At 44.2% G+C, this 23,950-nt stretch overlaps 1 protein-coding gene across 5 annotated transcripts in view; it reads left to right on the forward strand.

Moving 5' to 3' along the window:
• The window catches only part of KALRN (kalirin RhoGEF kinase), a 684,790-nt gene that overhangs the window by 208,270 nt on the left and 452,570 nt on the right, over positions 1–23,950 (forward strand). For all 5 annotated transcript variants that reach the window (XM_090277665.1, XM_090277675.1, XM_090277684.1 and 2 more), the window contains exons 2-3: positions 3,826–3,900; positions 13,206–13,320. In XM_090277665.1, the coding sequence (XP_090133791.1) occupies positions 3,826–3,900; positions 13,206–13,320 (190 nt within the window). The remainder of the gene's footprint in view (positions 1–3,825; positions 3,901–13,205; positions 13,321–23,950) is intronic.

The raw sequence follows: 23,950 nt of genomic DNA on the forward strand, positions 1-23,950 counted from the left end.
TTATTCAGACCTTGTGGAGGACTCTCTCTCCAAACCACGTGGCTTCCCCTTACACCCCAGACCTCCTAGCAGACTCCCATCTACACCCTTCCAGACCACTGGGCTTCTCTTCTTATGCTGCCTGCCCTTATTTTAAATGCTGACCCAGGGCACCATACATCATTGTTAATGAAAAGTATCTTAAGCCTATCATCTGCCCCTTTACCAGGGGGCAGCATAGCTTCCCTTCAGGAAAGGCTAGTGTATTAAGCCTGTCATCTGCCCTTTTGCCCTGAGCTGCAGCACAGCTATTATCTAGTTACCAACTTGCCATAGATATGCAAAGGACCTTAAAATCTGTACTGTCTCCTTTCCCCATCCCCTAAACCATGAGCTGTGGGGACTTTGGGGACCCCTCTGCTCTGTTACAAATGGACTTCCCCTTTATTATAGGTTCTAATGCTGGTTTTACAAGGGCCCTTGGGGAACTGATACATAGGATCTTTAATCAGTGAAAATAGGTTTTCAATGCAAGGTCACAAATTTATAAGCTGCTGGGCTAATTAATTTAGCTCTGTTTGACTTTACCTAATACATATATGAGGTCTGTCTGGAAGAAGTCCAGCCATTGTTAATATAATGAGAATGGTTTGCAATCGATGTACCGTGGCAGCCAAGCACAGTGGACTGGGATGCGCATGTGTGAAGATTGACAACGTCACTATGCTAGTTAATGCAGGCAGCAGACATCGTTGAGTGAGCATGTGTACTGTGTGGCCTTCACATTGTATATTTCTCAGCAGGTAGAGCAATGAATCTGCATCAGATTTTGTGTTAAGCTTGAACATTCCTCTGCAGAAACTATTCAGATGATTCAGAAGGTCGCAGCTGTGGGCAACTGGTGATTGGCAGCTTCATCACAACAATGCGCCCGCTCATGCATTATGTCTCATGCAGAATTTTTTGGCAAAACATCAAATCACCCAGGTGGCTCAGCCTCACTACAGTCCAGATTTGGTGTCCTGGGACTTCTGGCTTTTTCTAAAACTAAAATCACCTTTGAAAGGGAAGAGATTTCAGACCACTGATGAGATTCAGGAAAATATAATGGGGCAGCTGATGGCAATTGGGAGAACTGTGTGAGGTCCCAAGGTGCCTACTTTGAAGGGGACTGAGGTGTCATTGTCTTATGTATGACGTATCTTGTATCTTGTTAAATAAATGTCTCTATTTTCCATATTACACAATGGATACCTTCTGGACAGACCTCATATTGTTGAAATGTTATTTGTAATTTAATTTTTGGCAAATGAGAAACTAATTCAAACTACTAAGGCAGCTTTTATTTAAAGAGATCCTGGAGCAACTTTTTTTGTAATGTGAAAAATCTTGTTAACCATATTGTTTTTGAAAATAATTTTCCCCTAGTTAAGGATTTTGTAAGTCTGGGCGCTTTAGGGTTTCTTATAGTTGGCACAACCTGGCAGATAGCACAGAGGTGGTCTGAATGGGATGGGGGAAGGCTCTGGCCTGGAAAGAGGAAGCCCTAGGAATCTTAGAAGAGCCCATCCCAAGATATTGACATTTACTGAAGCCCATGACTGCAAGCCGCATGGACATGCTGCTCCCTTCTCTAGGGTCCTGGAGCCTGGAAGGGAAGAGGGCGTGGTGGGCATGATGAGTAGGGTGTGAAGGATGAGATTTGGAGCTCCCTCTCCTTTTCCATGGGTGGGATCAAGAACAGTGTAGGACAGGGAATCTTTTGCTTCTATTATAGCATGTTCCAAACTCTTCCTTAAGGTCTGGGGACTGTGTGGGGTTATAGCTCCCTTGGAGGGGTGGAAGAGCAGTGGAAAATAAGACAGGAGTTTAGGAGAGAAGAGGGTTGTGGGTTCTTGTTATACAGTAAAATCTCATTAGTTGGGGTCTTGCTACTTTTGAACTTGTATATAATCTGAAAGAAAGCAACTCTGAGATTTAGATTTTCATATTAAATTTTTCTATAGAAATAAATAGTGTGCACAGTGACGCAGAAAAGAATGTTTTAAAATAACATATAGAAAGACATTTCATGTATGAAAATAAGCTATTTTGATGCAGAAGCATAATTTTACACAATTTATGTCTTAGTCAAAGATGATTCTTATCTAGTTGGCAAAGCTTGACAGGACTCCTTTTACTAAGAAAACTGAAACTATTGCATGAGGATTTAAAAAAACTATATGTATTTGTTACTTTTATAATAATTTATATTGATTCTAATTAGTTTCTACTAGTGAGGTTTACTAGCTCTTCTGTGTTGGAAGACAAAGTCAGAGCATAAAGACCTATAGAAACTAATGATAGAAAGTACAAAACAATACTTACAATTAAAACTTTTTATGATATGATTTTTTCTCTTCAATTGTATATGGTTTTCTCAAAGTGAGTCTTGCAGTAGGTTACTCCAGAATCAGGTACTGTAGGCCAACTTGCAAAGAGAAGCAACTGATGAATAAAAAGGCTCACTGTTATCATTTTAGTGAAAAATTGCTATAGACACTTGGGAAATTGTTTTGAATTAAGGTATGACATCTGACCATGGCAACTGGCATTCTAGGGGCACATCACTTCTGTTCTTTGGCTGAGTGCGCAACGGCCTCATTTTCCTTCCCTAGGCCAGCAATTATAATCCTGGGTTGTTGTCAAAATTCCCAACAATTTTGGATCTCCTGAAATAGTCAATGTTTAGAGATCGAGAGAGCCCTGAGTGGATTGTCCTGCCCAGCACATTTCTCTCTCTCTAGGTTATCACATTTGTACTGCAGGGGAGTAAGCCAAGTATAGAAAGGCACAAGAGGGGGTGTCCAAGGTCTCTGGTGCTGTCTCACTGAGCTGACATAGAGCTACCTCTCTTCCAGGGTCCATCCGTGCCATGTCCTCTGTGGTGATCTGCGTGTGGGATGGCTTTCCTGGGGAGTTCTACTTAGGTTAAATGATAGGGGCACAGTGGGCTGGACTGGGGTTTTGTGTGTATGTGGAAGCTGGCTCCTCCCTTCCCATGCATCTCACCCCTGGCTGGGCTGTTCTTTGCCTCCCGAGGCTACTGTTTCTCCAGGCATACGGTTATCTTCCATTCTGTGTGGGCCCCATGCCTCTGCCTCCAGCCTCCTAACAGGAACTCAGCTAGATCCCAGAAAGGACTTTTCAACAGAGAAGCAAGATGTGAGCAGAGAATGAGTTGCTGAAGATGGGTGTACACTTTCTGCCTAGAAATTTTGTGTCTCCTACCTCCGATTTGTTGTGGACTAATGATGGTGACTTGGAAGCGGAGGGAGAGAGAAGTGAAGAAGGGTATTACATTCAGTTCTGCTTCCCAGTTGGGGGTTTTTGTGCTTTCTTTTTCCCATTGGTAAAGTAAAGGTTAGTAGTTGCTGTGCTACACAGAGGAAAGGCAAATAGAATTATTTAGGACATTGTGGTCCATCTTGATATTAACTAACCTGTTCAACAGATCTTCACTGAGTATTTACTGTGTGTATATCAGCCACTGTGCTAGCACTAGAAGTACAAAAATTACATTTGAAAAGGCCCCATATTCAAGTTCACAGCCATAGTTGTTGACTCCAGGGCATAGACCTTTGTATATATGGAGGCGTGACTTGGGCTGCCTTCTCTTGATTGCTCCCTGCTATGGCCTGGCAGCATGTGGAGGTGTTCTTTCTGTTGTGGACACACTCCTGTTCCATTGGGCTGCGCTAAGAACCTGAACAAGACCTGATGGGGTTGGGAGGCTGAAGGTGGGACCCAGGGATTCAGCCACCTGGCTACTTTCACCCTGATTCCTTCTGTTTTATTGTCTCACAGGTTCTTTTCGGAATGATGGTTTGAAAGCTTCTGATGTCCTTCCCATTCTAAAGGAAAAAGTGGCCTTCGTTTCTGGTGAGTGTTTGTGAAACTTTCCTCCATAATGGACCTAGAGAAGTTGTGTGTGTGTGTGCATGTGTGGCACTCACTTCTTTGTGGGTTAGTGAGAGAGAAGTGGTAGTGGAATTCATGCTCAGAGCAGCTGCCTCCTTTCTACAGAGGGAGGCAGAAAGAGAAGGGAGAGCTCTGGTCCCAGCTGGGTGTTCTGGGGGATGTTTACTACCATAGGTGGGTATCCCCCCACACACATACCTCACACCCCCCCCCCACACACATACACCTCACCTTGCCCACCCTCCCAGGCCCCTCTGAGAAATGCTCCAGCTGGAGGAGTCTGTCCACTTCACAATTCCAAAAGGTTTTATTTGGGTTCATCTCTGAGTAGGTCATAGACAGGATATTGAAAAAAAAATTTTGGCTCCTTCCTTTCCCTCCTTCTTGGCAAAGGAAACTCAAGTGAGTATTTCTGTCTATTCTTCTGAGTAATGATTTCCAAATATTTATTTCTCTCTCCAACCCATCTTGTGTACCTGTACTTTTGAAAGTGTAATTCAGAGGTCAGCAAACTATAGCCTGTATTTTGCTACAGGTCAACCACCTGTTTTGTATTTTGTTTTTTGTTTTTTTGTAAATAAAGTTTTACTATAATGCAGCCATGTGAATGTGTTTAGGTAGTGTATTAGTTTCTTTTTGCTGCTGAAACAAGTTGCCCAAGCTTGGTGGCTTACAACAACAGATATTTATTCTCTCATAGTTATGGAGGCCAGAAGTCCAAAATAAGTTTAACTGGGCTGAAATCAATGTATCAGCAGGGCTGTGCTACCTTCAGAGCTCTAGGGGAGAATTTGTTTCCTGCCTTTTCCAGCTTTGGTGGCTGTCAGCATTCCCTGGCTTGTGGCTGCATCATTCCCATCTCTGCCTTCATGGTTACATTACCTTCTGCAATTCTGTCTGTGTCAAATCGCCCTCCTCCTCATAGTAAGGATACCCGTGACTGCATTTAGAACCCCTCTGATAATCCAGGATACTCTTCCCATCACAAGATTCTTAATTATACCTGCAAAAATTGTTTTTTCAAATAAAGTAACATTTACAAGTTGGTTCCATGGATTAGGTATGTTTGGGGACCATTGTTCAGTCTACTAGAGGTGTTACCAATGGTTTATTTGTTGCTACAATAGTAGAGTTGAATAGTTCCATCAGAGATAGATGGCCACAAGCCTAAAATATTTACTAAATGGTCATTTAAGAGGGAGCTTGGTGACTCCTGATGTAATTGAAGCCAGACTATAAGGTGCACGCGCATCACTCTGGGTACCAGTTCTAAGGCTTCATTCAAGCCTCCTGAATCAGAATCTATGGCAGGAGCTGAGGGAATGGAAATATGAATAGCCAGGGATCTCATTTAAAGAAACATGCTCAAGTGCTTAAGCTTCATGAACTGAGCTTTTGTTTCTGGATGATTCTGGACATGTACAAGGAATGGCAGTGGAATCACAGAAAAAGAGTGCATGGCTGCACAGTGCAGGGGTTCACTGCACAGGCAGTGCTGGCCTGGCTGATGGGCAACTGCCAAAATAGAGAGAAGGCGGGGAGGGGAGGAGAAACCATGCAGTCAATAGGTGTCTCCCACCTGGCCAGGGGGAAGAAGCAAGTCCAATGACTCAGAGTGTTGGGATGGGAGGTGAGAGCAGGGTATGAGATGGGAGTATGTAAGCCTTTATAAGGTATTATGTGCATTCCATATTATTATGATTAGTAGTAGTCGTAGTAATAGTAATAATAATAATACTTGTATTTTATTATTGTTTTTGCTGTTAGAGGACATCAACCTGGAAGCTTTCTGTTCCCATTAGTATTAGGTGTGTATATGTCTGCGAGGTAGTGAGCCCCTGTCACTGAAGATGTTGAAGCACAAGCTGCTCCCCTGGCAGGATCATGTGACAGCGATTTCAGTGAGTGGAGGGGGAGGTCAGGCAGCCTCCAAAGCCTTTCAAAACTTGAATCTGAGTGCTTGCTGAGCATAAGGGAAGATCTTGAGTAGAAGTCTGAAGGCCACTGGACAGTACTGGGCATCTGACTTCCACTGCTGCCCATAATTTGGGCTCCCAGGACATGGCCCACAGCCCTCTGGGTAGCCTGATTGGATCTTTTTCTCTTACTTATGGTCCTGAGCCTATTCAACCTGATGTCCTCCTTGTCCCTGGGTGTCCTGCTAATTAATCCTCCCATTCTCTCATGCCTCGTGCTTCCTCTTCCTGCAGTGCCTTCCCCATATCTTTTTCCAGTCTGAGCCTCTCTTCTCCTTTTCAAGTCAGCTCCCAGTTTGCTTACTCCAGGAGACCCCCCTGGCTTTAATGCATAGTCTTTGAGCATCATCTTAGTTTACATCAGTTTGGGGTATGACATGGTACACTTTGACATGGTGATGGTTGCTTGATTGTTCATGCTTTATTTTTCTTCCCATGTGAAATCAGTCGGACCTCTGGGACAGGGCCCAGCCAGCCCTAATATAGGGAGTTGTCCTAATGAAGCACCCAGAAGCAAGGTGCCGGAAAGGCAATCAGTCAGACATGAGGCAGGACCAAGGGAGTCGGGGGTGTGCCGCTCACGCCCACGTGCCCCCCGCTGGCCACCAGCCTGGGGTAAGTCATTCATCTGCACGTGGGCTTGGGGAACATTGTCCTTCCATGCCTGGGGGGGGGGGGGGGGGGTGCTGAGGGCACCAGGGAGATGACTGACTGCATATAAAAAGCAAAAACAAAAAGCAAACCAGAAAAGCTCCTTGTATCCTGAGCTTTTAGGAGACAAAACACAAAAATAAAACAAAGAAACCCCAGTGAAATAATGCAGTATAGCAGTAGCATTCCTTTCTGAGAAAAAAGCACCGCAGGAAGGTGGTGAGCGAGAAACGAAGTGTTGGCTGTGCCCATCCTCCAGCGCTGGTGCCCCTGGTGTGGCCAGGGGACAGGAATGCTGCGCTGCCATGGGAACGCACATGTGGTATGATCCAGTGCAGCCCAGCAGCTTCTGCATGTGACAGTGTGCACGTCTGAGTCGTGGGCTCTGTGACTCTGTCACATGGAGCCTTTGTCGTTCCAGCCAGGCCCTGTCCTGCTCTGTCGTTCACAGTCTCCCTGTCTGCCCTCTCTGGCTTCCTCTGTATGTCGTCTCCCACTCACAGCACCCGTCGTTCCTCTTATCGTGCCTTCTTGTGCTGGCCCATTGCCCACTGTTATTTTCATGTGTACTCACACCTTCCTTCTGGCCAGTTCCTGATGTCCCTCTCTGCCACCTGTCTCCCACCAACATTGCTGTGGAGATGACAGCATTGTTCCCAGAGAAACTCCATGCTGCTGTGAGTCCTTTGTACTCTAGACCTACGTCTCTCAATGTGTGTTTCAGGAGATGATCCTCAAAAAAAAAAAAAAGATGGACAACTATGTGGTGATATCTGGGGGGTGGAGGGAGCGGTATAAGGGGACTAAATGGTAATGGGAAAAAAAATACAATAAAGATTAAGTAAAAAAGAAAGAAAGAAAATGGAGCCCTGGCCAGTGTGACTCGGTTGGAGTGTTGTGCCATAGCCAAAGGGTTGTGAGTTCAATTCCTAGTCAGGACACATACCTAGTTTGCAGGTTCAACCCTGGTCCTGGCACCTACAATCTGGGCGCGTATGGAAGACAACCAATTGGTGCTTATTTCTCACATCGACATTTCTTTCTCTCCCTTCAATTTTCTCTAAAATGCAATGGAAAAAAAAAGTGTCCTCAGGGGAGAATTTAAGAAAAAAAAGGAAAAGAGGTCTTACTCTCAGATAAGTTTGGGAAATAACTGCATATTATAGCACCCCTCTTGGAGATCTGCCATGTCCATTAAAGTGCATTTCCATCAAGCACATGAGAGCATTTCCCAAACTACAGAACAACCTCATCCCCTTAAAAAATCACATTATTGGTTAATATCTTGTGGAACTAAGATTACATGGACCAGACTTCGGTGTGATTCTTTAGCTGTATTGTTCTTGCCTTCCCCCAAACCTATCCTGATCTTCCCTAACTGGTGTCTGACTCCCTTTGAAAAATATAAGCACCATTCTCCTCTGTTTCAATCAGGGAAGGCTTAACTTTTCCTGCTTTTGGCCTTGCCTCCTCCACAGCGCCGACTTGCCCTACTTCTATCAAAGGGGAGCAGTGCCATTTCTTGAACATAAAACCATCCCCTCCCTCTTTATTTTCTACATTCCTATCCTCTATCTTCTATTACCAATGCCTTGCAAGAGTACGCAAACAGCAGGTATTTGATGAGCAAGGGAATGGTGCTGGTCTCTCCCAGCACCTCAGACCCACCCTGACACTTGGTATGTGACCTCCTCTCCCGTTTCACCTACAGAGCTGTGTTCCCCATGCAGGCTGACCTCCCTCCCCTTCATCATTTATCTGCTTCCCCCTCCCTCTTTGAGTTCTATTTACCTGTCACAGAGAAAGTGGCAGGACTCCTCCCCTTTACCTGCTCTGAGGCCTTGCTCCATTCAGTGTCCCACTCTTTGCAGCATAATGGTTCTCTTCCTCTATGCTTGTTTCTCCTCTTCTTCCTACAATCTTGTAAGGTTTGCTTCTTTCTGAAAAATATCTGGCCTGATCCTGCTGCCCCTTCTTGACTCTTCATCCATACTTCCTGGAGGGGGCTGTACTGCCTCAGGGTTTCTCCCCTCACTCCCTCTCCCCTGCTATCTGCTACCTTCCCCAGCCATGTTCTGTGAAACTTCTGTCACCTAGGACAGAATTGACCATGGATCAGGAAGGGCACTGCCAATAGCCCTCCAAACTCCTTAGTTAGCCTTTGCTAATCAGACGAGCCTTGACTTCCCTTGTTCCCATGGCTCTATTCTTAATGGTCCTTGGAAGATCAGCAAGAAAGGTGACAGCGGCAGTTAAAAGCACCTGAGTGAAAATTCTTAGGGTAAGGTAAGGTTTGAGGGAAAAATCGAGAGTGTGGGAGAGCTCTCAGGAAACCTTCCATTCAATCCTTCTGCTTCCTTTCCTATGTGTGGAAGGCAGGTGGGAGATAGGGACAATTTCCAAAGCGAATGAGTTGAAAATGGTTATTCATGCAAGGAACCAGGTCTGTGCTATGGAAAGTCTATAGCTGGGGGCCTGGATTCAGCTCAGTGGTATATCTACACAAGTTAGCCCCGGCATGGGGCTGGGAAGAAGTGGGAGGAGGGTGGTAGTGCTGAAACATTTTTTCCATCAGAGCATGCCTCTCAGGGGTCCTCATCATATTTGATCCTTTTCTTCTTGCAGCCTCTTTATTTCCTCTACAGGTGTATTCTGGAATGGATTAGATTTTATTTGTTGAGCCTCCCCTCTGTCTGTGTGACTTCAGGACCCCACAATCACATGGAAACATTATTCATGAATCACACCTGGGTGGGGGCCCTTGGATACTCTACCTTCCTTTAGGTGAGATCCTTTTTCCAAGGGCTGCTTTAAGCTTCTTTTCCAGCTTCATTCCCATCTAATTCTCCCAAGAAACTTGGCCTGGCTTCCTAATCAGAGCACCCATTAATGAATACCACGTTTGGGAAAGAGAGGAAAGAGAAAGCAATCATGTCAAATCCCAGGCTTCTAATAACGGTAATGTTCATCATTTCAGTGTACTCCTTCCAGCTTTTTAAAATGTGATATTTAGAAAACATTTTTAACCATAGTGTGTACAATGCATTTGTAGTGATTAAGATCTTGTGTAACCTTATTTCTAATAATGATTCATGTGCTCCTCCAGCAGGAGTTATAGTACAGGTGGCAACTCAGGCAGGCAGGCAGGGGTGGATCCTTGGCTGTGTAGAAAACACTTAATGTGGAGTGGCATCAGCTAGAGGTAGGTTTCTGAAGGCCTATGGGACAAGGAAGAATGAATGCCCCCTTTTATCTCATCCAACCTTTGAAGAATTGCCCTCCATTATTTTGGAGGTTGATGTTTCTCAAAGTTTGATCTGCGGATCACCTGCAGTGCTGATTCCTAAGCTCTAACCAAGATCTAATGGGAGCTTCTGAGGGCCAACCCCAGCAACCGACATGTTAAACAACACACTCAAGACTTCTAATCACAATGACGGCATAAGTAAACACAGCTCGCCTCCTTACTCAACCACATCAAAATCAAAATTACAACTAAACTACAGAACAACCATTATTCACAACTGTCAGAAATCGAGCTGAATAAAAGTCCTACAAGTACAGAATTAAAGAAGAAACCACAATGAAACCAGTAGGAGGGGTGGAGATGTGGAAAGGGCTGGTCCCACACCCGCATGTGGCAGATAAAAATCGGGAGGGATATCTTAGGGTGTGGGGTCCCAGCCCCATGCCTGGCCCCCAGCCCAGAGTTCCAGTGCTGCCACAACTTCTGGCTGTAAAAACCAGTGGGGATTGAGGCTGTAGAAGACAGAAACTGCTGGATCCCGTGGCAGTTCCTCTTAAATGACCTGCACACACTCACTCAGACTCAGTCCCTCTGAGCTCCAGCATGGAGATAGCAGATTAAAAGGCACCATAGACATACAGTGCAAGAGCTTGGGGGCAGCTTTCTCCCAGACAGACATGCTGACAGAGGCCACTGTTCCTTTTCTGAGCCCTCCCCACAAAGAGCCACAGAGTTGGCAGGCAGGTACCATATCTGAGATTCCATCAACCTTGGTCACATTGCTTGCCCCATACTGGTGATTACCTGAGGCCTAGCCTCACCCAGCTTTTGAGACCATCCAAGCTATTTCCAGTGGCTTTTCCATATGAATGGCTTATCTTGGCCTATGTTTCAGATTTTCTTAAATTCTCTCAAACAAGCAGCATCTGGCTTCAGCAAGCCTGTAACCTCTTGTTAAATTGTCCCAGGCCCAGTACTAGCAGCTGGCCTTGGTTCACAACTTGGCCTGGCCTGGGCACCTCTAAGCCCAACATAGGTAGCAGCCATCTGCAGATTGCTTTGTAGCTTATGCTATATGACCCTGGACAGAACACGGGTGGTGGCTGACCTTGGACATGCCAACAGCAATCATAGCTCAACTACAAAAGAAGAGTGTACACAGCCTGCACGGTGGGCATGCCTCAAGTACCTAGTTTGGGTAATATGGGAGGCAGAAAAAGAACTGAACAAAATGGAGACAAGCAAACTACTAGATGCAGAGTTCAAAACGCTGGCTATAAGGATGCTCAAGGAAATTAGTGAGAAGCTTAACAGCATAAAAAAGATCAGTCAGAAATGAAGAATACACTAATCAAAACAAAGAACAATTTATAGGGAATCAAACCAGCAATTTGGAATATAAGAAAGTGAAAAACAATCAGAACAGCAGGAAGTAAAAAAAAAAAAAATCCAAGAAAATGAGGTTAGTGTAAAGAGCTTCTGGGACAACTTTAAGCATATCAACATTCATATCATGTCAGTGTAGGAAGGAGAAGAGAGAGAGCAAGAAATTGGAAACCTATTTGAAAAAATGACAAGATGAAGGAAATAGACATACACATCCAGTAGCATAGATAGTCCCAAACAAGCTGGACCCAAAGAATACCACACCAAGACACATCACAATTAAAATGCCAAAGGTTAAAGATAAAGAGAGAATCTCAAAAACAACAAGAAAAAAGCAGTTAGTTACCTACAAGGGAGCCCCAATAAGACTGTCAGCTGACTTCTCAAAAGAAACTTTGCAGGCAAGAAGGGACTGGCAAAAAATATTCAAAGTGGTGAAAACCAAGGGCCTACAACCAATATTACTCTATCCAGCAAAGCTATCATTTAGAATAGAAGGGCAGATAAAGTGCTTCCCAGACAAGGTAAAGCTAAAGGAGTTCATCATCACCAAACCAGTATTGTACGAAATGTTAAGGGGTCTTCTTGAAGAAGAAGAAGAAGAAGAAGAAGAAGAAGAAGAAGAAGGAGAAGGAGAAGGAGAAGGAGAAGGAGAAGGAGAAGGAGAAGGAGAAGGAGGAGAAGGAGAAGGAGAAGGAGAAGGAGAAGGAGAAGGAGAAGGAGAAGAAGAAGGAGGAGGAGGAGGAGGAGGAGGAGGAGGAGGAGGAGGAGAAGGAGAAGAAGAAGAAGAAGGAGGCAGGATGAGGGAGGAGAAGGAAGAAGGAAAGAGAAGAAGGAAAGAGGAAGGTGGAGAAGGGAGGAGGAAGGAGAAAGAGGGAGGAAGAAGAAGAAGAAAAATATGAACAATAAAATGGCAATAAATACATATCTATCAACAATTAAATCTAAAAAACAAAATAAACAAGCAGAACAGAAACAGAATCATAGATACAACATTTTTATGGTAGCCATATGGGAGGGGGGTCAGGAGGATTGGTGAAAAAGGAGAGGGCATTAAGAAGTACAAATTGGTAGTTACAGAATAGTCATGGGAACGTAAAGTACAGTATAGGAGATGGAGCAGCCAAAGAACATATATGCATGACCCATGGACATGAACAGTGGTGGGGGCATTGCTTGAGGGAGTGGGGGGGGCAAAGTAGAGGGGAAGCAAATGTAGAAAAATTGGGACAACTATAATAGAATAATCAATAAAATATAATTAAAAATAGAAAACACTTAATATCTTTTCTATGAATCTACAAACCTCCCATCAATGATGCCCTTAAGGCTTCTCACCATGGTAGTCAGTTAATCCTGAGCACTCCCATGCCACAGAGAGAGCCCTGCAAAGAGAAATGAATTGGAGGTTAAATTTCCAAAAACTATAGCACTTACAATGGCTTGTTTTCTCAACAAGAATAGTTATACCATCCCTGGCTGAGTGGGTCAGTTGGTTGGAGTATTGTCTCATACACCAAACTGTAGTGGGCTCAATCCCTAGCTGGGGTGAGTATGGAAGGCAACTGATTGATATTTCTCTCTGACATCAATATCTCTCTCTCCCTCTCTCCCTCTCTCTTTCTCTCTAAAGTCAATAAACATATCCTTGGCAGAGGATTTTTAAAAAAAGAAGAAGAATACTACCTTCATTATCATTTTGCATTTATAACGAGCTTTACTTTTCAAAGTGCTTCCCCGTGTGTCATCATCCATCTATGCAGCAACCCAGTAATGTGATCATTTTCATTTTCTTCTGCATTTTGCAGGTGAGGCATCAGAGAAGTCAAAAGACTTGCCCCAAATCACCCACATCCAAATACCCTGCCCCTGTCTTAAGCAGTGACCAGATTTCTCTGGACACCATATTCCTGCCTGTTTCATCCAGCACTCAGATGGAATTCTTGTTCCTTTGTAGCACACTTTCTGGCTGGTTTTCTTACACTCATTCTTCTCCCTCCCTCCAGGGGGCCGTGATAAACGAGGTGGACCCATCCTGACCTTTCCTGCTCGCAGCAATCATGACAGAATAAGACAGGAAGACCTAAGGAAACTGGTGACCTATTTGGCCAGTGTGCCAAGGTAAGGTTAAGGGGCATGTCCTGCAGGGGGTGGGGAAGGGGATCTGGGTTGATGCAAGGGAGTTGGAATGAGCCTCCATCCCTGCCAGAGGCCAGGGTTGTTTCTGCCCTTGTAGTGGATTCTGATTATCCCTGGAACATGATCACCCATTGTTTGTCTCATTCCCATCACTCTGTTATTACTTCTGGGATTCATTTGAATGGAGTAGGAGCTGGAAGTGGGAACTGTGGGCAGAGAGGAAGGTCCCAGGCTGAGAGGACCAGGACAGGGCCTGGAACCGATGGGTATGGCCCGGGGAGTGGGGCTGGGAAGCTGCTCTTTACTTTGGGGAAATGGGAGCTCTGACTGATCACACTCTGGCTTGTGTAATGGATTATTTTTAAAAGCTGTAGCATGTTTGTGGCTTTTGGAGTTTGGGTCAAATAACTAATTTTATCATTCAAGAGGCAGCCTTCAGCTCAGTCGAGGTTATTTTCAGCGGCAGATGAAAACTGGTTGTTGGGGGTAGCAAAAACAAACGTGCTCTTTTATGCATCAGTCGCAGCTCTACATACAGTATATATACAGATATATAGGATATTTGTAGTATTAAAATTTCATTGGGTGGATGATTAAGGACAAAAGTATAGAAAGTCTTGGGGTTAGGAAATGATGACAATAAAATAAAAAGACTGAGAAACATTGGTTTCTGACTCTTTGTAGACACTGCTGTAACAGAACCCTTGGGCTGCTCCAATTGAAACAGAACCCACGGGCTGTTTACTTAGGGGCCCGATTGCCGCCGCCAGAATTATAACTCTTAATACCAGAGTTCAGTGAAAAGAAAAAGAATTGTTTATTTGCACATAGTCCTGCCTCCCCCTCCCAGACCTGGCCAGTCTTAGGAAAGTCAGAAACACCGTTTCCCTACTTCCTAGGCACAGTTCAGCTTTACCAGCAGCTGCCAATCACTCAATTCTGATTGGGGAGGTCCTTTCTGTGCTGTGATGCCCTCCAGCTCTCAATGCAGAACCGCGTGGATTCTCAGCCTCCTTGTAAACTGCCTTCTTCCTGCAAACTGCATGGATCTCCTCTCCTCAAACCACATGACGAGATCCTCTTAAAGTGGCCTGGAGAGCCCTCTCAAAACTGCATGGTGAGAGCCTCCTAAAGCAGCCTGGAGACCCCCTCCTCCAAGCCACATGGAGGGAGCCCACCAGCTAAAATGTCCGCAGCTGCTTATATCTCCCTGACCGCGTCCTCTGACACAGTGGGTGTTGCAAACAGTTCTGATCATTCACCGAACCCTATGCAGGCTCTGTAGGCTCCTTCCGTACCATCCCACAGTCCAAGACCCCTCCCATCTTCCTGGGCCTTGGAACTTTCAAAGCGCATCTTTGTACAACAAAGTTTCCAGCCACTAGCCTTAGGCATGCAAAGGCATCCTGAAAGCTGCTTCCTTTTCCCTATCTCCCAGCCACAAACTCTGAGGTTTGTTATTGGACTCCCGTGTTTCTGTAACAATTTCCCCCCCTCTCAGACCAAGACCCTTTATAATCTTATAAAGGACAATGGGCAAAGGTCTCATGCTCCTCTAGCTGCTTCCTTCTGGACATGGCCATTGTCCTACCTACCCTTGGGTCTAGAGATCCCTAATAAGACCGGGGATGTAGGGGAGGGCAGCCTTCCCACATGAGGAAAGATCTTGCAGAGTCCAGGTCAGTTGACTATTCCTGGGTAGCGGCATGCTCAGTTTCCAAGGGCTGGCACTGCTGGACAAGCTGGCATCATTGTTGTATTCTGGGGGCAATAGAGTTAAAACCATAACTACTAGATGACAAAAGGCATGGATTAATTTCTCAGTGCCCCACATTAGGAAAAGTAGTGGCTTCTTTGGAGGAAGGTGTGCAAGGTGTGTCACACCTGTCCAAAGCCCTTTTGCCCACTTCACTTAGCTTGGGCTGAGGGGTATATTTTAGGATTTCCCCCCTCTCAGACCTCTGGGCCCTTTCTGTCCAAGCCATTACAACAGAAAAGAGAAACCAGTTTTAAAGTGAAGCCCACAGACCACCCCATACTTCACCAACTCAACCACTTAGTTCAGCCAAACCATTGAGTCTCAGGAGGCAGCCATGCAGATGGGCTTCTTAAGTGAGGCCTATATGTACAGATAATCACTCAGGTAGAGATCATAGACTTATGCCCTATGAAAACAGAAAGAACACACATGTTAATTCACACAACACAATTCACAAATCAGTCTCTAAATCTAAGAGACTGTCTTATTGGGAAGACATCCAGTTGCAAGGCACTTGACATTCTTCTTGCCTGTAAATTCAGCATCCTTGATAATGTCACAGACCTGGTCCAACTTTTAAATGAAAACAACCTTTAATGAAAATAAACTTTAAAGTCAGTTAGCTGCACTACTTTATAGTCTACCACTGAACATTGTGATTTTCCTTGAGTCCTGATTCTTCTCCTTAAGACCACCCTCCTTGTCAGTAAAGGGACTGCATTAAGTCCAGTTTTAATTTAGCCTGTTCATTTGCATAAATACAACAAGAGCAGTGATTGATCACATATGATCTTTAAGTCTACTTTGCTGGAACTTACACAAGGAACCTTCATGTTGACTTTTAGTCTGCCCATCAGGGCACAGAAGCTGAGCCATACACTTGCCATTCAGCCTTGCCTGCAAACACCTGCTTTTCCAAGTTCTTCAGGTTTTCCATTGTGCCTTAAGGTTCTTTCTAGCCACCTTTCAGGAAAGCAACCTTCGTTCCTTCCCTGGAAAGATTGCCATGAACCACACAACCAACCAAGGTGAAAGGCCTTTTTCTTCTGGGCTTTCCTTAGCTTCAGAAGTCAAGTCCAGTTCCTCGGGGCTTTCTGGTGACAACCAGAGCCCAAGCATGCCTCCCTCAGGCATGTCATTCCAGTCAAAGTCTTGGTAAACAAAACCTCTACTAACAACTGGTCTTGTTAGTTTTATGCAAAGAAACTTAATGTTATTACTTACTCCTTCAAATTGCCAAATTCTGGAGGTATCAGGTAAGGAGAAAAATATACAGTGTGAACGAAAATCCTTGACCTTCTAATATTCACTAAAATTGTATTTCTATGCCTTATACATACTTTTGTTCACTTCCCTACATGTGAAGTTTAACTTTTCCTGGGAAACCTCAATTTTCCTTTCAGATTATGTGGCCAGTACCAAATACAGAGAATTCCAGACCTTTCCTAGGTCTCAATGGCCAAGACCAATACAGAGAATTTCAGACCTTTCCTAGGTCTCAGTGGCCAATACCAATACAGAGAATTCCAGACATTTCCCAGGTCTCAAACAATTCTAGACCTTCCCCAGGCTTCAATGGCCAATACCAATACAAAGAATTCTAGACCTTTCCCAGGTCTCAGAGAATTCTAGACCTTTCCTAGGTCTCAATGGCCAATACCAATAAAGAGAATTCCAGACCTTTCCTAGGTCTCAGAGAATTCTAGACCTTTTCTAGGTCTCAATGGCCAATACCAATACAAGGTACAGTAACCATACAATCATACCACAAGTTGTTGAGGTTTCCTTTCCCCAGGTTTAAAACTTTCACAACCTTTTTTATTCCACAGACCTTCTGCAACATTCACAAACTTTCCACATATTTACTCATTCAGATTTAACCATAACCCATTTCCAATTCTTTTCCACACTGTAAAGGACTTTACTTAAACTCAGTATTTGGCAGCTAAAAGTTCCCTAGATTTTTAGGAATATTCTGCAGTTTTCTGAAGCTTAGACCTTGCGAACACCCTGTCATGCAGCAATGACCTGAATGTTTAGACATATACCATTTTGCAAACAAAGCACATCACCTGAAGAGCATACCTAACCCACCATTTTGCTCACTTCAAAGACGGCAGCATTACATGCAGCATCTTTAAAGATGGTGGCACCCATAAGTTCCACCTACAAGACGGTGGCAAACCCACGTGACTCATCCACCATGGTGGAGCACTCACTCACGTGACTTACCCAAAATGCCAGTGCACCTATGAGGCTCAGTGTCCGATTCACAACCTTCATGAGCGTTCTGGTGGGGGAGACATACTCCTCCTGTAGGGGTGGAGTCATTGGCTTTGTGGTCACTTCAGAGGCCAGAACCAAAAAGGGTGGTGCGAGAAAAGTCCCTTGAGTTTGCAAAGGGGTGGGCGCTGCGTAAGCCACTCCCACCTGTGGAGGGGATGGTGTGCTGGAAGACGCCTCCACCTGAGGAGAGGGCGGTGCCGAAGAAACCGCCTCTACCTGGGGAGATGCAAGGACCAGAAAACATATATACCACTCAGGCATCCATAATTCTATTATTCCCAGGAGTACTCTTAATTGGATAAACAAATCTAGCATCCAGCATCCACAATTCCATTATTTCAGAAATGCTCAGAAATAAATTTTAGCAAACAATTTTACTTCTCCAATCCCTTCTCAGTTCTGTTTTCTTTTCACCACACAGGCATACTTAGGTGACTGGCGCCCTCAGAAGGTGTCTCCCGAGGGGGTCGACCTGCCACAGGCAATTATTAACGTCCCATCTGGGTTGCCAGAAATTGTAACAGAACCCCTGGGCTGCTCTGATTGAAACAGAACCCATGGGCTGTTTAGTTAGGGGCCCGATTGCCCACCGCCAGAATCATAACTCTCAATACCAAAGTTTAGTGAAAAGAAAAAGAATTGTTTATTTGCACATAGTTCTACCTCCCCCTCCCAGACCTGGCCAGTCTTAGGAAAGTCAGAAACACCATTTCCCTACTTCCTAGGCACAGTTCAGCTTTACCAGTAGCTGCCAATCACTCAATTCTGATTGGGGAGGTCCTTTCTGTGCTGTGGTGCCCTCCAGCTCTCAATGCAGAACTGCGTGGATTCTCAGCCTCCTTGTAAACTGCCTTCTTCCTACAAACTGCGTGGATCTCCTCTCCTTCTCAAAACCGCATGACGAGAGCCTCTTAAAGTGGCCTGGAGACGCCCTCCTCCAAGCCACATGGAGGGAGCCCACCAGCTAAAATGTCCGCAGCTGCTTATATATCCCTGACTGCATCCTCTGATGCAGTGGATGTTGCAAACAGTTCTGACCATTCACTGAACCCTACGCAGGCTCTGTAGGCTCCTTCCACACCATCCCACAGTCCAAGACCCCTCCCATCTTCCTGGGCCTTGGAAATTTCAAAGCGGATCTTTGTGCAACAAAGTTTGCAGCCACTAGCCCCAGGCATGCAAGGGCATCCTGAAAGCTGCTTCCTTTTCCCTATCTCCCAGCTTCAAACTCTGGGATTTGTTTTTGGACTCCCGTTTCTGTAACATTGCTGGTCATAGAGGTTGGTGGAGGGAGATATGCCAAGGACATGAGTATAAATACTCTTCTAAGGAGGAAGAGAAGAAGCCTTTGCCTAATTGGAGAATCATAGAATGTAAGAACCCTGCAAAGTAATCTAGGCAAATTCATGTGGTCTGCCTCGGAAACAGGGTCAATGTGGGAAGAGAGTTGCTTATTGGGTGTCAGTGACAGTTTGGCCCAGAACTCAACCCTCCTGACTGATGCCCCAGAGTTCTCCCCACCCTGGCAGAGGTGAGAGCTCTGTTCTCTGTCTCTTAATGGGGCTGGAGCCTGGCAAGTGTTTGTTGTGGCAAATAAGAAGTGGTGCCTGGGGCTTTCAGAATCTTCATCTTGTGTCTGTGCATTTTATAGGACAACTAGTAAATTACAGCGAGCAGCTATATATTTAGCACTGTCTTTGCTGGACAACCCTGGATAATTCTTGAATGTGCTAATTAAGTCCTTGAAGTCAGTGTCAGATGAGGCAAGCACTACATTTGAAAGAGCTACAGGGGAGACAGAAGTAAAGGGATTGGTGGATGGTGGTACACAGATATAAAGGGGGTTTAAGAGCAGTCATCAAATGCCTGCAAGGATGTTGAATAGAATAAGCATTGAAGAGCTCCAATCAGAAGGCTGTGGGCAAATAGACATCAAATAATGTCTTTATTTTTTCTTTATGATATCCACTGGGGACTAGAAAAAAGGCAAAAGGTCTTAAGCTACAGCAAAAGGAATTTGAATAATATTCAAAGAAGAAGTTCTAAACTTCGTACATAAGACTTTTTGAACTGAAAAATAGAATACAAGACTATTTTGTATAGGTCTTTATTCAGAAGAAATATTCCTATCTGTCTTGGATGTAAGGAGACGGACTAAATAACCCATGATTGATTTAGATAATTGAGCAATTTAGCTATCTAGGGACTAAGCAGTTTTAAAAGCACCTTTCCCTAGTACACTAACAGACATAAAAACAGGCATTCTCTAAATCAATTTACAAGAAAAGTTTTCATGGGGACCCATAATGGACTCTCAGCTCTTTTAGAGCCAGAAGAAATTGGGATCCCTGGGGATACAAAGGGTACTTTTTTTTCTTTCTGGTACGTTTATCACATCTCTGCAGCTAACGCACGCTCATCTTTTCTTTAGAATGGAAGACGAAAGAGTGGGTAGAACACTTATTATTATATTGACTTGTTAAGCAGAGATGGGATAAAACAGATTGGAAGCAATTAACAAGGAAAAGACTTCTGTTGGGTAAAGGGGAATGAAACCCAAGAGGGACTAAGAGGAAGGTCATGAAAAAGGAGAAACAGCACATTATCACCGAAGGAATATACTCGATGTAGGCTCTCTGCTTCTCAGCGGGCACTCACAAGTGTTGCATCCTGTGCTCCTGAGAACAGGGAAGTTTCTTCATAGGTTCTGGCAGGTGGGAGGCAAGAGTCCTGTTGCCAGTTTTAGAGGGGGGAATTGTTCTGGGATGCAGGCTCCTGAAGAGGCTTGAGTTCACCAGTAGTGTGAGTAGCTGGCAGGTTGCAGAGTTTGCCAACTAGTCCTGCCCACCATGTCACTTCCTAATGCCACTGGCTACAAGTCCACACATGTTGGCAACAGAACCTGCAACAGTGAGGTCTGGGGAAGTAAACTGGAGAACTGAGAGAGTCAGAGAGTGTTTACAGCTTTTCTCCTTAGCCATGGCCTTGGGAGAGCAAGGAAACTATGAAAGTGAATATCTGGATTAGGTAGATGATACTGATGGGAAGAAAGGATCTATTCTGAATCATGGCCCAGGAGGCTAAAGAAACAGGCCTTTGTGATGATAGAGTGTACTCCACAGTCTGGTTTAATCGTCAGTAGGCAACATTTGACCTTTGTTTATTCATGTATTTATTCATTCTTTAATTTAGAGTCTCTATATGGCAGGCAGATTGAGGGAGGATTCATGGTGAGAAGGAAGGGGTATTTTGAGAAAGTTAGGGGAAACCTGGGTATTTCCCTACCCAGTGCCAGATGAGTAATCATAAAGGGCTGTATAATATATGGCTGCTCCAGTAGCATAGGAGATGAACTGGCCAGCAGAAGAATAAGGACCAGTAAGTAATGAAGGAGGATCCTGGACTCTAAGGAACCAGTTATCTTGATGGCCATTTTGGGGCATCGTTCTATAATAGATGATGGTGGTGATAATTTAAAAATGATTGGGAAAAAATAGTCCCACTATCCTCCGTGAAAGCCAAGCCATATCTGGACCACTGCATTCAACTCTGCAGCACTGAACTCTGCAGGTGAGGGATTGAAGGACGTTTTCTGGAAGGAGTGAAAAATGGAAGAGCCAGGAGAGCTGCCCCCAAAGAGCAGGGAATAGGCACAGTCTGTGCTGCATCAGTGGGTGGAAGTTAGAGATCAGGACTCTGAGGAAAGAACCTGCCCATGTGGGAGCTGTCCAGCAGTAATGCTGCTGCATCTGGAGTGAGAACATCCAGTCATGAGAGACTGAATCACCTTTTGTTAGGGATGCTGTAGGAAGAATTCCTCCACTGGGCTGAAGGTTGGATTAGATCATTTCTAAGACATTTTCCTGCCCTGAATTGTGTGTTTCTGTAATACTGGAAAACGCATACGTCATAACATCTAGGACCTTCAAACAATATTACTACCCCACTAACGTACACTCCCTTTTTCAAGTTCTAAATAAGTTAAGGCCTAGAGTTTCACTTCAGATTGTGTCTGCACCTTAAATCCTAAGAAAACTGCTTTCTAGTCCCCTTGGACTCTGGGTGAGAGTTTTGGGGCATCATGTGGGATGAAGGATCACCCTGGGTTTGACACTTCGGATAAATCTTAGTTACTCTTTTGCAATCCATCTCAGCCCGAGATCAGTCATTTCCAACTTTCCTTTCCTATTCTAATAAATTTGCGCATCATATCCTGAGTCTTCTTCAAACTTTCTTTCATTTTGTGTTTGGGAATTTTAGAATACCAGGGTAGGAAAATGCCTTAAAAGTCCTCTAATTCAATTTTCTAACAACTCTTTTCACTCAATTCAACAAATATTTATCAAGTGCCTATGATGAGCCAGGGCCTGGATAGGGATCTTGGTGAGTTTTCATGTTATCTTTTCTGACTGTCATCAATCCTATGCTTATCTCGCTTTTTTTTTGTTTGTTTGTTTTCCTGGCCTGCTATCTGCTTGAAGTTACTTGTACATGAAAGCAGTGGAAAGAAAATACTCAGCTATAAGCAGCTGATGAATGTCCCTAGAAATTGAGACAGGATAGAAAATTTAGCCCAAGAGTAAACTATTGCCCAGGCAGAGCTCACAGTGTGGATAATCTACCCACAGTGATTATTGGGAGTTGACCATATGCTTGAAATAAAAATTTCTCAGTAGTAAAGAAATTCTGTGTTATTTTTATTGCATTGAATCCCTCCTTTTCGTCATCATTGTTATTCTGCTTTGTCATGATCATCTTTCTGCTGCTCCCAAGGGCACCAATTTTTAGCTCCTTAATGTATCTGCCACTTAACTCTTTGCTCTTAGCAGCATGGCTGAGATATGAAGTGTTCCAGCAAGGAATGCAGTTTTTATATTGGTGAGGAAAGATGACAAGAAATTAAGATGGGACATTCTGCAATGCCAGTCAAACCAAGGTGCCAATATTCACGGTTTATTATTTGGTAATATTTGCTTTTTATATTGATTTTAGCCAGAGATAAATTGGGCTTAGAGTCAGGACTATCTTTGTGCAGCATCAGCAGAAAAAGAAAAATAAGCAGAGAGAGCCAGAAACACAATTAATAAAATATAAGGAGATGAGAACTGCAAGGGTTCCCTCCACTCTATTCAGCATGAAAAAGCCCAAGCTATCCAGCCTGTCACCACTGAACGTGTTTTGTTGTAAGAGCCTGTGGAGATGTGTCATCAATCAAAGGAGGATGCGGGAAGTAGTGACAGAAAGTTCAGAAAATAGGGCCAATGAGAACACTGGCATGAAACTTATACCTTTTAATATCCATTTTTAATTTAGTTTGTTGCTTATGTATAGACAGTTTATCGTTTTTATTACAGTTCCCATATTCTATACAAATTTCTGAGCAATATTGGTTAAATGTCCCTATTGTTAGCTGTGCAGAACACAAGCCCTAAAGAGCAAACAGTGTTCTACTCTGCTCCTCAGGAATGTAAAATCACAGCAGGAACTCCTGTTGTTAGTAATCATCTTCCTTGGAGCCATGTACACCCTCACAGCAAAGGAAAAAAGGCATGTTAAGATGAACTGAAAACTTGGGGGTTCAGATCACAGCTCCACCGCTTCTCAGTCAGGAAACACATGGCTATTCAACCTGGGTAATCCCAGACCAGTTGAAGAAGGGGCAGTCTACAGCAGTGCAGGCAGGGAACAGGGAAGTCAACAAGGTTTGAATTACCAAGTTATCCCAGGTCTGGAAGCAGCAGGGAGGGGAGACAGTACTACTTCTGGGCCTGAAGGAGCAACGTGAGGAGCGGTGCGTAGAATCCAGAGAGAGGGGTCTGACAGGAGCTGTGGTCTTTGGTAGAGAGGTTCCAGCAACTTGTGGTGATTCCACAATGGGGACAAGGGAAACTGATACTCTAACACTGTCCTCCTATTCTCTGACCTCCTATCACTGTCTATCATTGACTAAATGCACCTGAACCCAAGTGACGGGGTCCATGTGGGTCAGCCTCCCAGGGCGTCAGGTAGAAGGGAGAAGAAAGAGAATGGATTTGAAAGAGCAAATAGAAGGTTTTGACATAGGGTGAGACCTTGGCCATATTATGCAACATTTTTTAATCCTGTGTTCTGACTTTTAATTTGGGAAAAGAATGTCCATCTCACAACTGTGTTGTGAAGAACTCATCTAGCAATCTCTCTGTAGCATCCAGGCACTCAGTACTTGTTTGTCTGCCTCCTGAAGTCCGCTTACTTATACGCACATATTGTAGTGCTTACTGTATATGAAGGAAGAGATATATATGTAACTTATGAAGCATAATAATAAAATGAATACCTGAGACCCCAGCCCCAACTTCGGGAGCAGAATATCACCCCTGCTTTTCAAGCTACCTGTGACTCCTCCTCATCTCAATCCCCTTTCCATCCTCCCAAAATATCCACTACTCTAAGTTTTGTATTTACCTTTCTTTTACTTTTTTGGTATAGTTTATCACATGTTTTCATAAACAGTATATTGTTTAGTTTTGCTTGTTTTGAGCTTTATAAAAAATGGTATTGTGTCATGTGTAGTTTTTGGTGACTTTT

This window comes from Furipterus horrens, unplaced genomic scaffold, assembly GCF_987537825.1.
Source record: "Furipterus horrens unplaced genomic scaffold, mFurHor1.1.pri manual_scaffold_1, whole genome shotgun sequence".
Classification (NCBI taxonomy): Eukaryota; Metazoa; Chordata; class Mammalia; order Chiroptera; family Furipteridae; genus Furipterus; species Furipterus horrens.